The sequence below is a fragment of the Colobus angolensis genome, unplaced genomic scaffold (genome assembly GCF_000951035.1).
Source record: "Colobus angolensis palliatus isolate OR3802 unplaced genomic scaffold, Cang.pa_1.0 Scaffold164, whole genome shotgun sequence".
NCBI lineage: Eukaryota > Metazoa > Chordata > Mammalia > Primates > Cercopithecidae > Colobus > Colobus angolensis.
Window position 1 is genome coordinate 1,926,254 of NW_012114755.1, and position 14,727 is coordinate 1,940,980.

At 43.6% G+C, this 14,727-nt stretch overlaps 2 protein-coding genes across 3 annotated transcripts in view; both read left to right on the top strand.

Annotated features, from left to right (window-relative positions):
• LDHA (lactate dehydrogenase A) overlaps positions 1–6,715 on the top strand; it is a 14,294-nt gene extending 7,579 nt beyond the window's left edge. The window contains exons 5-9 of one of the 2 annotated variants that reach the window (XM_011937462.1): positions 308–313; positions 759–932; positions 1,619–1,736; positions 3,773–3,896; positions 5,613–6,711. In XM_011937462.1, the coding sequence (XP_011792852.1) occupies positions 308–313; positions 759–932; positions 1,619–1,736; positions 3,773–3,896; positions 5,613–5,777 (587 nt within the window). In that variant the 3' untranslated portion in view covers positions 5,778–6,711. Of the gene's footprint in view, positions 1–307; positions 314–758; positions 933–1,618; positions 1,737–3,772; positions 3,897–5,612 lie in introns of both variants that reach the window. The other variant, XM_011937463.1, reaches the window with a different exon arrangement.
• Positions 6,716–11,234: 4,519 nt separating this feature from the next.
• The window catches only part of LOC105508587 (L-lactate dehydrogenase C chain-like), a 48,167-nt gene continuing 44,674 nt past the window's right edge, over positions 11,235–14,727 (top strand). The window contains exons 1-3 of the mRNA XM_011937465.1: positions 11,235–11,363; positions 11,610–11,744; positions 14,353–14,470. Of these exons, the coding sequence (XP_011792855.1) occupies positions 11,619–11,744; positions 14,353–14,470 (244 nt within the window). The 5' untranslated portion in view covers positions 11,235–11,363; positions 11,610–11,618. The remainder of the gene's footprint in view (positions 11,364–11,609; positions 11,745–14,352; positions 14,471–14,727) is intronic.

The following is a 14,727-nucleotide window of genomic DNA, read 5'->3' on the forward strand; positions in this document are numbered from 1 at the left end:
TCCTGCCTCAGCCTCTGGAGCAGCTGGGACTACAGGCGCCCGCCACCTCGCCCGGCTAGTTTTTTGTATTTTTTTTTTTAGTAGAGACGGGGTTTCACAGTGTTAGCCAGGATGGTCTCGATCTGCTGACCTTGTGATCCGCCCGTGTCGGCCTCCCAAAGTGCTGGGATTACAGGCTTGAGCCACCGCACCCGGCCTACAGTTTATTTTCATAAAACTGTTACTATACTTTTTTTTGAGACCACATCTCACTCTGCCACCCAAGCTGGAGGGCAATGGCATGATCATGGCAGCTTTGACCTACTAGGCTCAAGTGATTCCTCCTTCCTCAGCCTCTTAAGTAGCTAGGACTGCAGGTGTGCACCAATATGCCTGGCTAGTTTTTTAAGGTTTTTTGTAGAGATGGGGTTTTGCTATGTTGCCCAAGCTGGTCTTGAACTGCTGGCCTCAGACAGTCCTCCCACCTCAGCCTCCCAAAGTGTTGGGATTACAGGTGTGAGCTGTCATGCCCAGCCAAAACTATACTTTTTGAATACTAATGGACTTGATATACATAGTATAGAGGCTTAAAAAATATTAACAAAATTATGGGTTAGCCATGATCAATATCAAGATCCATACAAAGCCATATATCTGGAGTAGCCTATCATTATCTAACGATCACCTAGTATCTGCTTAACTGTTTTCTTCATAGTAAGGATATCTTTTTGTGTATGGGGAGGGATAATGGGTGACTTTTATTTTCTCCTTTTTCATAGTGGATATCTTGACCTACGTGGCTTGGAAGATAAGTGGTTTTCCCAAAAACCGTGTTATTGGAAGTGGTTGCAATCTGGATTCAGCCAGATTCCGTTACCTGATGGGGGAAAGACTGGGAGTTCACCCATTAAGCTGTCATGGGTGGGTCCTTGGGGAACATGGAGATTCCAGTGGTAAGCATAAATTATTTTCTTTTTGTTTTTGGAAAGATTATATAAAAAGTCAATGAGCATTGTATTATTCAATTAGAGCCTAATCAAATATCCATTCAGTAAGATAGAATGGTTTCCTGAAACCTAGTATTTTGTATAATTATATGTTAAGAATGGTTAAGATTGTTGCCATTTTATATGGCATTTTATGGCTAGGGGGATGGGGAATGAAATTTCTCTTCTTACCGTGGCTATCTTAAGACTATAGTTCTTAGGATGACTTCAGTCATTTAATATCACAGCTGTTTATACTTGACTTGTACTGCCTGGCCCTGAAAATGTCAGCAAATCCAAATGGAGTGCACAAAAGTTATATTATTATCACAGTTGAAAAATGTTATGATTTGGTTCTGTATGCTAAGAAAACCCCCCTTGTGTTCTCATACTATCTTTATATTTCAAATATACGTGGGTTAAACATTTCAATTGGCCAGAGAAACAGGTTAGAATACAGTGAAAATTCCTAGTTTTATATAACGTAAGCAAATGAAAATCTAATCTGAAAGTGAGTAATGGCTACTTTAGTAGTCTTGACCATCTACCAAAATTGAGTATTCCTCCTCCGAAGATAAGAGATAGAAAAATGAATCATAATTACTAATCTGTTGGTACATGAAAATAAATGTAGTCTGTACTGTTTCTTTTAGTGCCTGTATGGAGTGGAATGAATGTTGCTGGTGTCTCCCTGAAGACTCTGCACCCAGATTTAGGGACTGATAAAGATAAGGAACAGTGGAAAGAGGTTCACAAGCAGGTGGTTGAGAGGTAATCTTTTAATTTGGCAACACAGAATATTAACATTTACTGTTTTTATTTAAAAGGTTAAAATCGTAATAGCATTTGCATTTGAGAACTTTTTGCTAGACAGAAAACTTGTGGTTTTTTTTTTTTTTTTGAGACGAAATCTCGCTCTTTCACACAGGCTGGAGTGCAGTGGCGCAATCTTGGCTTACTGCAACCTCCACCTCCTGGGTTCAGGTGATTCTCCTGCCTCAGCCTCCTGAGTAGCTGGGACTGCAGGCATGTGCCACCATACCCCGCTAATTTTTTGTATTTTTAGTAGAGATGGGGTTTCACCATGTTAGCCAGGATGGTCTTAATCTCCTGACCTCGTGATCTGCTTGCGTCAGCCTCCCAAAGTGCTGGGATTACAGGTGTGGTGTGAACCACCATACCTTTTTTTTTTGAGACAGCATCTCACTCTGTTGCCCAGGCTTGAGTAAAGTGGTACCATCTCTGCTCACTGCAGCCTATGCCTCCTGGGTTCAAGTGATTCTCCTGCCTCAGCCTCCCAGGTAGTTGGGACTACAGGCATTCACCACCATGCCCAGCTAATTTTTGTATTTTTAGTAGAGATGGGGTTTCACCATGTTAGCCAGGATGGTCTTAATCTCCTGACCTCGTGATCTGCTTGCGTCAGCCTCCCAAAGTGCTGGGATTACAGGTGTGGTGTGAACCACCATACCTTTTTTTTTTGAGACAGCATCTCACTCTGTTGCCCAGGCTTGAGTAAAGTGGTACCATCTCTGCTCACTGCAGCCTATGCCTCCTGGGTTCAAGTGATTCTCCTGCCTCAGCCTCCCAGGTAGTTGGGACTACAGGCATTCACCACCATGCCCAGCTAATTTTTGTATTTTTAGTAGAGACAGGGTTTCACCATGTTGGCCAGGCTGGTCTCAAATTCCTGACCTCAGGTGATCTGCCCGCCCTAGCCTCCCAAAGTGCAGGGATTACACACATGAGCCACCTTACCTGGCTGAGAAAACTTGTTTTCTTAAGCTTTGTTAAGATCATACTATAAAAACATTCTTAAAAAAAAAAAAAAGAATGGACTTCACCTTGCAAGGCCCAGGCCCCCAGGCCCTAGGATCACTTGAGCTCAGGAGTTCAAGACCGGCCTGGGCAACAGGGTAAAACCCTGTCTCTGCAATAAATACAACAGTTAGCCAGGCGTGGTGGTGAACACCTGTGGTCTTAGCTACTCAAGGGGCTGAGGCAGGAGGATCGCCTGAGCCTGGGAGGTCAAGGCTGCAGTGAAGCGAGATCCTGCCACACTCCAGCCTGCTAGCCTGGGTGACAGAGTGAGAGCCTGTCTCAAAAGAAAAAAAAATTATTGAAATAGGGAAGCTTTCAACTTGGTGGCATTATTTACCTTTGTGGTCCTGTGTGGACCTCAGGTCTATAGAATTAAAAAACGAATCATAATCTTTAGTTCATGACATATTCTCATGATTGGTCAAGCAAGGCCCTCTTGTTTGTATTTGTTTAATTAAATAAAACCTGTGAACCCATCACCCAGCTCAAGAAAGAAACACTGATGATATCTGTCAAATAACATTGTTGAATCAGAATTTAGTATTCCACTGGTGTTTGGAAATAAGTGGATTCTGTGTTCTTTCCCCCAGCTATCCCTCTGTCCCCCTCACGCTCCCACTTGACATAATCCTGAGTTAAGAATGCTATGTTGTCTTGGATTTCTTTTTAAAATTCAATATTATATTTTTAAGAATTATCCCATTTTTTTTTTACAAGTAGCTATAGTTTATTTTTTGATACCTATGTAATATTCCATTGTATCAGTATACCATGATTTATCCATTCTTCTGTTGGAGGACATTGGAAAGATTGTCATGTTTTTGCTATTACTAACAATACTGTTAATGAATATCCCTAGCGTACATGTGCAAGAGTTATTCTTGCTGTAATGCAACATCTGTAAAACGTGTTAATGAAAACTTTGTTTTTCTTTCTTTCTCCCACCCTGCTTTTTCTGCCCTGACCTATGGTTTCCTACCCTCCAGTGCTTATGAGGTCATCAAACTCAAAGGCTACACATCCTGGGCCATTGGACTCTCTGTAGCAGATTTGGCAGAGAGTATAATGAAGAATCTTAGGCGAGTGCACCCAGTTTCCACTATGATTAAGGTAGGTCTGTGTAGTGATACACTGTATTTGAATGCTTTTTCCTGGCCTTTTACAAAGATTCTTCTGAGAAAGATTAATACAAGTCTTCCATTACTGATTAAAGTGAAATAAATTAATGGACCCATAGCTTTCCTTTTTTGAAAGAAATGGTTGAGGCCGGGCGCAGTGGTTCAAGCCTGTAATCCCAGCACTTTGGGAGGCCGAGACGGGCGGATCACGAGGTCAGGAGATCGAGACCATCCTCGCTAACACGGTGAAACCCCGTCTCTACTAAAAATACAAAAAAACTAGCCGGGCGAGGTGGTGGGCGCCTGTAGTCCCAGCTACTCTGGAGGCTGAGGCAGGAGAATGGTGTAAACCCGGGAGGCGGAGCTTGCAGTGAGCTGAGATCTGGCCACTGCACTCCAGCCTGGGAGACAGAGCCAGACTCCGTCTCAAAAAAAAAAAAAAAAAAGAAAAGAAATGGTTCAGCTTTAGGATTAATGTCCACTAGGCCTGTTCAACACATAGATACTTGATAATTTGACTACAAAAAAAGTCTCATTCAATTATGCTGAGGTAGGTGGAAGACTGTAAAAGATAAACTATTTTTCCATTGGGGAAAATAGAAATTATATTCAAGTTAGCCTTCTGTTACTATTTTTAATGACTTTCTTTTATACTATTCATTAAGTCATAACTGAAAACCTGGAAAAGAATTTCTCCCTATCAAAGTTTTTTATTTTTTTGAGACAGTCTTCTGTCGCCCAGGCTGGAGAGTAGTGGCCAATCAATTTTTGTATTTTTAGTAAAGATGGAGTTTCACCATATTGGCCAGGCTGGTCTCGAACTCCTGACCTCGTTGATCCACCCGCCTTGGCCTCCCAAAATGCTGGGATTACAGGTGTGAGCCACTGCACCCTGCCTCAAGTTGTATTTTAAAATCTTCATAATTAGGCCACACGCAGTGACTCACAGCTGTAATGCCAGCACTTTGGAAGGCCAAGGGCAGGAGAATCGCTTGAGCCCAGGTGTTTGAGACCACCCTAGGCAGGATAGTGAGACCTTGTCTCTATTGAAAAAAAAAAAAAGGGCCGGGTGCAGCAGCTGATGCCTGTAATCCCAGCACTTTGGGAGGCCAAGGGGTGGATCACCTGAGGTCAGTAGTTCAAGACCAGCCTGACCAACATGGTGAAACCCTGTCTCTACTAAAAATACAAAATTAGCTGGGCTTGGTAGCACAAGCCTGTAGTCCTAGCTACTTGGGAGGCTGAGGCAGGAGAATCATTTGAACGCAGGAGGCGGAGGTTGCAGTGAGCTGAGATCGCACCACTGCGCTCCAGCCTGGGCAACAAGAGCAAAACTCCATCCAAAAAAAAAAAAGCAGCTGGACTCTGGCTCATGCCTGCAATCCCAGCACTTTGGGAGGCCAAGAGGTGGATCACCTGAGGTCAAGAGTTTGAGACCAGCCTGGCCAACATGGTGAAACCCCATCTCTACTAAAAATACAAAAATTAGCCAAGTGTGGTGGCGCACACCTGTAGTCCCAGAAGGCTGAAGCAGGAGAATCACTTGAACCCTGGAGGTGGAGGTTGTGGTGAGCTGAGATTGTCTAGCCTGGGTGACAGAGCAAGACTCTGCCTCAAAAAATGCTTTATAATTATAGAGACTGTAAGTCTTGAGAAACGTAGAATGCATAGACAAAATGTAAGATTTTTTTTTTCATTTCATCTTCAGGGTCTCTATGGAATAAAGGATGATGTCTTCCTTAGTGTTCCTTGCATTTTGGGACAGAATGGAATCTCAGACCTTGTGAAGGTGACTCTGACTCCTGAGGAAGAGGCCCGTTTGAAGAAGAGTGCAGATACACTTTGGAGAATCCAAAAAGAGCTGCAATTTTAAAGTCTTCTGATGTCATAGCATTTCACTGTCTAGGCTACAACAGGATTCTAGTTGGAGGTTGTGCATGTTGTCCTTTTTATCTGATCTGTGATTAAAGCAGTAATATTTTAAGGTGGACTGGGAAAAGCATTAACTCCTGAAGTTAGAAATAGGAATGGTTTGTGAAATCCACAGCTATATCCTGATGCTAGATGGTATTAATCTTGTGTAGTCCTAAACTGGTTAGTGTGAAATAGTTCTGATGCACCACTGCCAATTCTGTACATGCTGCATTTGCCCCTTGAGCTAGGTGGATGTTTACTGTGTGTTATATAATTTCCTGGCTCCTTCACTGAACATGCCTAGTCCAACATTTTTTCTCAGTCAGTCACATCCTGGGATCCAGTGTATAAATCCAGTATTGTATGTCTTGTGCGTAATTGTTCCAAAGGAGCTTATTTTGTGAGCTATATATATCAGTAGTGTACATTACCATATAACATAAAAAGATCTACATATAAACAATACAACCAACTATCCAAGTGTTATACCAACTAAAACCCCCAATAAACCTTGAACAGTGACTACTTTGGTTAATTCATTATATTAGGATATAAAGTCATAAAGCTACTAGTTATTATATTAATTTGGAAATGTTAGGCTATTCTTGGGCAACCCTGCAACAATTTTTTCTAAAAGGGATATTATTGACTAATAGCAGAGGATGTGTAATAGTCAACTGAGTTGTACTGGTACCACTTCCATTATAATAAGTCCCAAAGTATTATATATTTGATAATGCTAATCATAATTGGAAAGTAACATTCTATATGTGAATGTAAAATTTATTTGCCAACTGAATAGAGGCAATGGTAGTTTGTCACTATAGGGAACACAGATTTTTGAGATCTTTTGCCCTCTGGAAGCCGGTAACAATTAAAAACAATTTTAAGGCCGGGTGCGATGGCTCATGCCTCTAATCCCAGCACTTTGGGAAGCCCAGGTGGGCTGATCACTTGAGGCCAGGAGTTAGGGACCAGCCTGGCCAACACAGCAAAACCACATCTGTTAAAAAAAAGTACGCTTCGTGGTTGTCTACGAATGTTTTCTGTACATTTTTCTGAAAATATAACTGTGACCCTTATACAGGCCTGAAAACCATACTTGTAAAGGTTAACTGAACAACATTATTGTCATTCCCAACTCCAAGATCTTTTTCCAAAGATTATTTCCTGAGAACTAGTTAAGAGAAGGAATTATCTTAAAGCATGGTTGTCCAACCTTTTGCTTTCCCTGAGCCATATTGGAAGAATTGTCTTGAGCCACACATTAAATATACTAACATGTGCCAGGTGTGATGGCTCACCTATAATCCCAGCGCTTGGGGAGGCTGAGGTGGGTGGATCACTTGATGCCAGGAGTTCAAGACCAGCATGGCCAACATGATGATACCCCATCTCTACTAAAAATAGAAAAATTAGCCAGGCATGGTGGCCTGTACTTGTAATCCCAGCTATTTGGGAAGCTGAAGCACAAGAGGCTGAGCTGAGAGGATCGCTTGAACCCAGGAGGCAGAGATTGCAGTGAGCCAAGATGGCACCACTGCTCTTGGGCCTGGGCAACAGAGCAAGACTCTGTCTCAATAAAAATTAAAGAAATACATTAACACTAATGGTAGCTGATGAGCTAAAAAAAAAAGTTCATAATCTTGATACCCACCAACACCTAAAGAGTCCTCACATTCAAAGGGTTGGACACAGCTATAAAGTGTATCATACTGTGGATTTTTAGTGTATTCATATAGTTGGTAACCATCACCAGTATCTAATCTTAGACTATAGGCTGGATGCGGTGGCTTGTAATCCCAGCACTTTAGGAGGCCAAGGTGGGTGGATTGCTTGAGCCCAGGAGTTTGAGACCAGTCTGGACAACATGACAAAAGCCTGTCTACAAAAAAAAAAAAATTAGCCAGGCGTGGTGGTGGGTGCCTGTAGTCCTAGCTGCACGGGAGGCTGAGGTGGGAGGATCCTTTGAGCCCAGGAGGTAGAGGTTGCAGTGAGCCAAGATCCTGCCACTGTACTCCAGCCTGGGTGACATAGTGAGACCCTCTCTCAAAAATTAGCACAAAAAGAAGCCTGTACTTAATCCTGTAGCCTTTTTTTTTTTTTTTTTTTTGAGACAGAGTCTCGCTCTGTCGCCCAGGCTGGAGTGCAGTGGCGCAATCTCGGCTCACTGCAAGCTCCACCTCCCGGGTTCACGCTATTCTCCTGCCTCAGCCTCCCGAGTAGCTGGGACTACAGGCGCCCGCCACCTCGCCCAGCTAGTTTTTCATTTTTTTTTTAGTAGAGACGGAGTTTCACCTTGTTAGCCAGGATGGTTTCGATCTCCTGACCTCGTGATCCGCCCGTTTTGGCCTCCCAAAGTGCTGGGATTACAGGCTTGAGCCACTGCGCCCAGCCTGCCTTTTGTAAACTGAGTCACCTTCAGTCTTTAAAATTTTTTAAATTTACATTAATTTTATATTATTTGATACAATAAATTAGCCAATACCAACATGACTGAAAAATAATGCTTAAGTGAAATTGATTCTATTAATCTTTCACGAATTTTCAAATGCAATCTTGTAAAACTTCCCCTTGCTTATGGGCAAAATAAATGTTCTAGGTTCACTTTGTACTTTCCTGCCCCAGGCATGAAGTAGGCCAACTCTGCAAGGAGCCTTGATTTTTTTTTTTTTTTTTCTTAGTAACCTTGGGAACTAAATTAAGCAGGCCTTATCCCCATCTCACAGAAGTTGCCAGTTAGTGTAGAAGCAAATGTGATGCTCAGAACATGGTTCTACTTCATTTTTTCCCCCCATGTTGCCAAAATAAAACTCAGTACTTCAAAGCCATGTTCTTTAAAAATTCTTTAAAATTTTTTTTATTTTGGCTGGGTGCAGTGGCTCATTCCTGTAATCCCAGCACTTTGGGAGGCCGAGGCAGGCAGATCACAAGGTCAGGAGATCGAGATCATCCTGGCTAACACGGTGAAACCCCGTCTCTACTAAAAATAGAAAAAATTAGCCAGGCGTGGTGGCGGGCGCCCATAGTCCCAGCTACCTGGGAGGCTCAGGCAGGAGAATGGTGTGAACCCAGAGGTGGAGCTTGCAGTAAACCGAGATCACGCCACTGCATTCCAGCCTGGGTGAGTGTGCGAGACTCTGTCTCAAAAAAAAAAAAAAATTATTTTTATTTTTTAGAGAAGAGATGGGGGGGGGTCTCCCTATGTTGCCCAGGCTGGTCTTGAACTCCTGGGCTGAAGTGCTCCTCGTGCCTCGGCCTCCCAAAGTGCTGTGCTGGTGTTGCAGGTGTGAGCCACGATGACTGGCCTCAAAATTCTTTAGTGAGTACCTACTATACTTTGGTAAATGTTGCAATGTACAAGAATAAAGAAAGACAAATTTTGGTTCTAAAGTTACTGCAATCAAGTAAGCGAAATGTTAAGTATTAAGTTTGGAGTATTTGGGCAGGCATGGATAAAGAGCCAGTTCTAGTCACCTAGCATCAATTTGGCCACCACCAAGCTGATACCTTCCTTGGCCGCCAGGGGCCTGAGGCAGGTGTAGAGCTTAAATTTCCAGTCCATTCAGGCCAGCAATCTCCCTCTCAGTCTGGGAATAAATGAGGTTGCTGTGGAGGTATAGGACCAAGTGGTTGCTGCTCCTGTCCGCTATAGGTGGCCTCTAGCTTCAGGCTAGTTGTTGGTTGAGAAAAGTGCCATGAGAGAGATACACAGGAAATGATAGTAGTTGATATTTGTCAAGGAAAGCCAGAGCATGTATGTGCAAAACTGAAAATGAGGAATTAACCTTGAGAAGGGCTAGGGAAAGAGCTTTCTTGGTTTAAAGAACGGCAAAAAGTCCTGATCCAAAAAAACTGTCCAAAGCCTAGTTGGAAGGGAGTGTATTGAGTGTCCTGACATGATATCAGAGGTGGGGGTAGGAGGCCAAATCTTGAAGATCTAGGTTGTGGTAAAAGTGGGTTACTCTATGTGTAATGGGAAGCCACTGAAGGGTTTAAAGCAGGGTTATTGTATAATCTGAACCATATTCAAAACAAATACTGACTGGGCACAGTGGTTCACACCTGTAATCCCAACACTTTGGGAGGGCGGATCACAAGGTCAAGAGTTGGACACTATCCTGACCAATACGGTGAAACCCCATCTCTACTAAAAATACAAAAATTAGCCGGACGTGGTGGTGCATGCCTGTAGTCCCAGCTACTCGGGAGGCTGAGGCAGGAGAATTGCTTGAACCCAGATGGCGGAGGTTGCAGTGAACTGAGATCAGCGCCTCTGCACTCCAGCCTGGGTGACAGAGTAAGACTCTGAATCAAAAACAACAACAATAACAACACTACAGGCTATTATAAGAAAAATAAATTATATTTTGGATTTTGAAAAAGGTTCGCCAGGCGCGGTGGCTCAAGCCTGTAATCCCAGCACTTTGGGAGGCCGAGACGGGCGGATCACGAGGTCAGGAGATCGAGACCATCCTGGCTAATACGGTGAAACCCCGTCTCTACTAAAAACTACAAAAAACTAGCCGGGCGACGAGGCGGGCGCCTGTAGTCCCAGCTACTCGGGAGGCTGAGACAGGAGAATGGCGTGAACCCGGGAGGCGGAGCTTGCAGTGAGCTGAGATCGGGCCACTGCACTCCAGCCTGGGCGGCAGAGCAAGACTCCGTCTCAAAAAAAAAGAAAAAGAAAAAGGTTCAAATGCAGTACTCGACAAAAGATGGAGGAGGTTGTGTCCCCTTCTGTGAGAGAGAGATATATATATGGAGTTTCTCTCCTTGCCCAGTCTGGAGTGCAGTGGCGCGATCTTGGCTCACTGCAACCTCTGCCTCCTGGGTTCAAGTGATTCTCCTGCCTCAGCCTCCCGAGTAGCTGGGACTACAGGCATGTGCCACCCGTGCCCGGCTAATTTTGTATTTTCAGTAGAGACAGAGTTTTGCCATGTTGGCCAGGCTGGTCTCAAACTCATGACCTCAGGTGATCCACCTGCGTCGGCCTCCCAAAGTGCTGGGATTACAAGTGTGAGTCACCGCGCCCGGCCATGAGTTATAAATATTAACAATTTCTTGCTGTAAATTGAAAGGATCCTTCGCATCTTTGCGTTTCATTACTACCCTCTGTTCTCGCAAGAGAAATTCTAACTTTATTTCAGCACTCAGTCCTGAAGTTACAGAAGTTAATAAGTTTTTAAAATCCTGCAAATAATGCATAGATATCCCTGTCTTGCACACTCTTTGGGCCAGTCTAGAATTCTTCGCACCAACATTTCGGTGATCTCAACCTCTACCACCCACTCAGCTCTGCAGCGCAGGGAAGACACCCGTATGCCTGCGCCTCCCCCAGCGGGGGGCGGAGCTTGCGTGCTGACGCACAAGAGCCGTGCGTGGGAACGTGCGTGTCTCAAGATCCTGGGAGGGTAACCGTCGCCGGGCTTCGAGCCTCAACTGTCGTTGGTGTATTTTTCTGGTGTTACTTCTGTGCCTTCCTTCAAAGGTGGTGCTTTGCCCTTTTGGTTCATCTGTACTGATAGCGCCAAGCAAAGCATTTGTGAGCATGTGATGCTGGGGTGAAAGTGGTGGCTGGGGGCAGGGAGAAATCCAAAAGCCTGCTGGTGCCCAAGCCCTCCCATTGCCTGGTAGACTGCGCCTTGCTTTACCCTCCCCGCACCGTTTGACCAGGAAATTATTTCCTTGGCTTCCCCCCATTCCGGGCTCCAACATTCTGCAAACTTAAGAAGTAGTTCTTTAGATGTTCAGTGTGGTTAATCCAATGAAATTGCATTATCCCTATCAGGTTCTCCAAATGTCAGCTGTCAAGGAGCAGCTAATTGAGAAGCTAATTGAGGATGATAAAAACTCCCAGTGTAAAATTACTGTTGTTGGAACTGGTGCCGTAGGCATGGCCTGTGCTATTAGTATCTTACTGAAGGTGAGTGAGAAGCCCATCCTGTGGCTGAAAATCAGAATCAAGTGAGCACTTCAGAGTCTTGTATATGTCGATGTATTCAGGGTTGCCAGGTTAATCCCTTGAAAGCAATTATGTGTCCTCTGACTTTTCCCTCTCTCTCTCTTTCTCTTTTCCGTTTTTTTTTTAAACTTCTTCTTTTCCTTTCTTTCTTTTTCTGACTTTCCTTTTCTTTTTCTTTTTTTGAGACAGGATTTGTGTGTTGCCCAGGCTGGAGTGCAGTGGTGCGATCTTGGCCCACTGCAATCTCCACCTCCCGGGCTCAAGCGATTCTCCTGCCTCAGCCTCTTGAGTAGCTGGGGCCACAGGCTTGCACCACCAGGCTTGGCTAATTTTTTGTATTTTTAGTAGAGATGGGGTTTCACCACGTTGGCCAGGCTGGTTTCGAACTCCTGACCTCAAGTGATCTGTCTGCCTTGGTCTCCAAAAGTACTGGGATTACAGGCATGAGCCACCACACCTGGCTGCCAATAGGTATTTTTTTTAAATACTTATGCCCTCCTCCCTCTCTGCTTTTGGGGTCCCCAGTGTTTATTGTTCCCATCTTTTTTTTTTTTGAGAGGCAGTCTTGCTCTGTTGCCAGGTTGGAGTGCAGTGGCACAATCTCTGCTCACTGCAACCTCTGCCTCCTGGGTTCAAGCAATTCGCTGACTCAGCATCCCAAGTAGCTGGAATTACAGGCTTCCTCCACACCATGGCTGGCTAATTTTTTCTGTTTTTAATAGAGACGGGGTTTCACTATGTTAGCCAGGATGGTCTCAATCTCCTGACCTTGTGATCTACCTGCCTTGGCCTCCCAAAGTGCTGGGATTACAGGCATGAGCCCCTGCGCCTGCCTGTAAGTAGGGACTTTTTTTTTTTTTTTTTGAGATGGAGTCTCGCTCTTGTCGCCCAGGTAGGAGAGCAGTGGCATGATCTCGGCTCACTACAACATCTGCCTCCCGGGTTCAAGCGATTCTCGTTACTCAGCCTCCCAAATAGCTGGGATTACGGGCGCCTGCGACCACGCCCGGCTGATATTTGTATTTTTAGTAGAGATGGGATTTCCCCACGTTGGCCAGGCTGATCTCGAACACCCTACCTCAGGTGATCCACCCGCCCTGGCCTCCCAAAGTGCTGGGATTACAGATGCGAGCCACCGCGCCCAGCCAGGGACTTTTACCTCTTTCACTTACACCTTTGGAATCTGGCCACTGAAATCTGAATGAATACACTCCTTCTATATAGTTCCATACTCTGTCGCATGTGACAAAAACCCAATTTAAATTAGGGTAAGCAGAAAAAGACAATGTATTGTTCATGTAACTGGAAATAGGGCAAAATTAGCATCAGGTACTACCGGATTCTGAAGTTCAGACATATCAAGACATAGTCTTTGCATATCTTGGTTTAGATTTTCTCTGTTGGCTTAATTCTTAGAGTCTTTCTATGTGGTAGTAAAGATGGCTATACAGTTTGTTCTTAGATTCTTGTTTTTTCTCCAACTCTACAGTCCTTACTATGTTCTTAGATTTGTGTGTTATTCTTAGAGCTTATGATTCCAAAGAAAAGTGAGATGTGATCTTCCATCTTCCATTTCAAACTTCATAGACATGCTTGTTTCTTATACCTGGGCCATATGTCCACTTATGAACTGATTTCTGTGACCAGAAGGAAAGGATGGAACAATTGGCTAGGTCTGGTTTTATGCCCATCTACCCCAAGCTTGGAAGGAAGACCAATGTTAGTTGTACTGCACTGAAACACATGGAATGGGTTCCCATGGAAAAGAGCAATTCTATTACCAGAAAAAGGGACGCTAGACAGATGAAAACAATAAGTGTTCATCAGAGGTGGTTACCTTCCTGTCTGGGCCATAACAGCGCATACTAAAAGCAGCTTCAGCCAACTCAGAAATTAGGCTTAAGATTAAATATAATAAAATCCTGGCCAGGCGCAGTGGCTCAGGCCTGTAATCCCAGGACTTTGAGAGGCTGAGGTGGGCAGATCACTTGAGGTCAGGAGTTTGAGACCAGCCTGACCAATATGGTGAAACCCCGTCTCTACTAAAAATACAAAAATTAGCCGGACGTGGTGGCAGGCACCTGTAATCTCAGCTACTCAGGAGGCGGAAGCACGAAAATCGCTTGAACCTGGGAGATGGAGGTTGCAGTGCCTGAGATTGTGCCACTGTACTCCAGCCTGGGTGACAGAATGAGAGACTCCATCTCAAACAAAACAAAACAAAAAACACAAAAATAAAGGCTAAATATAATAAAAGCCTTTGAAATCATTTTATTTTCCTTGGTTTCAAATTGTTATCTGAATGGCAAAAACAAAAACAAAAACAAAAAATCCCCCAACTCTGAAAAGTTCTGACAATTATGTGAAGTCAAACAATAATTTTTGCTACATCCTAATGTTTACTTACCTTGACTTTCAGGCACCCAGGCTCATTGAAAAACTAATTTATATCATTTTTTCCTATTAAAATATGAGAGTCCTTTAATTATCAAGTAGCCACATGAAAATTCTTCTTATTCTCCTAAAACTTAAGTAGGAACATTTTGTTCAGAACTTTCATGTATTTTAGGATTTGGCTGATGAACTTGCCCTTGTTGATGTTGCATCGGACAAGCTGAAAGGAGAAATGATGGATCTTCAGCATGGCAGTCTTTTCTTTAGTACTTCAAAGATTGCCTCTGGAAAAGGTTAATTTTAGTTTTATAAAGTTATTTTCAAAGCTTTTTAAAAAAGTAATAAATTTTACCAAACTGGTATCAATAAATATAAAATTAAAAATAGCACTATGCCATTGGGTCATGTAATTTAATTTAGTTAATTACTTTTTTTTGTTTTATTTTTTTTTGGTTTTTTGGTTTTTTTTTGAGACAGAGTCTCGCTCTGTCACCCAGGCTGGAGTGCAGTGGCTGGATCTCAGCTCACTGCAAGCTCCGCCTCCCGGGTT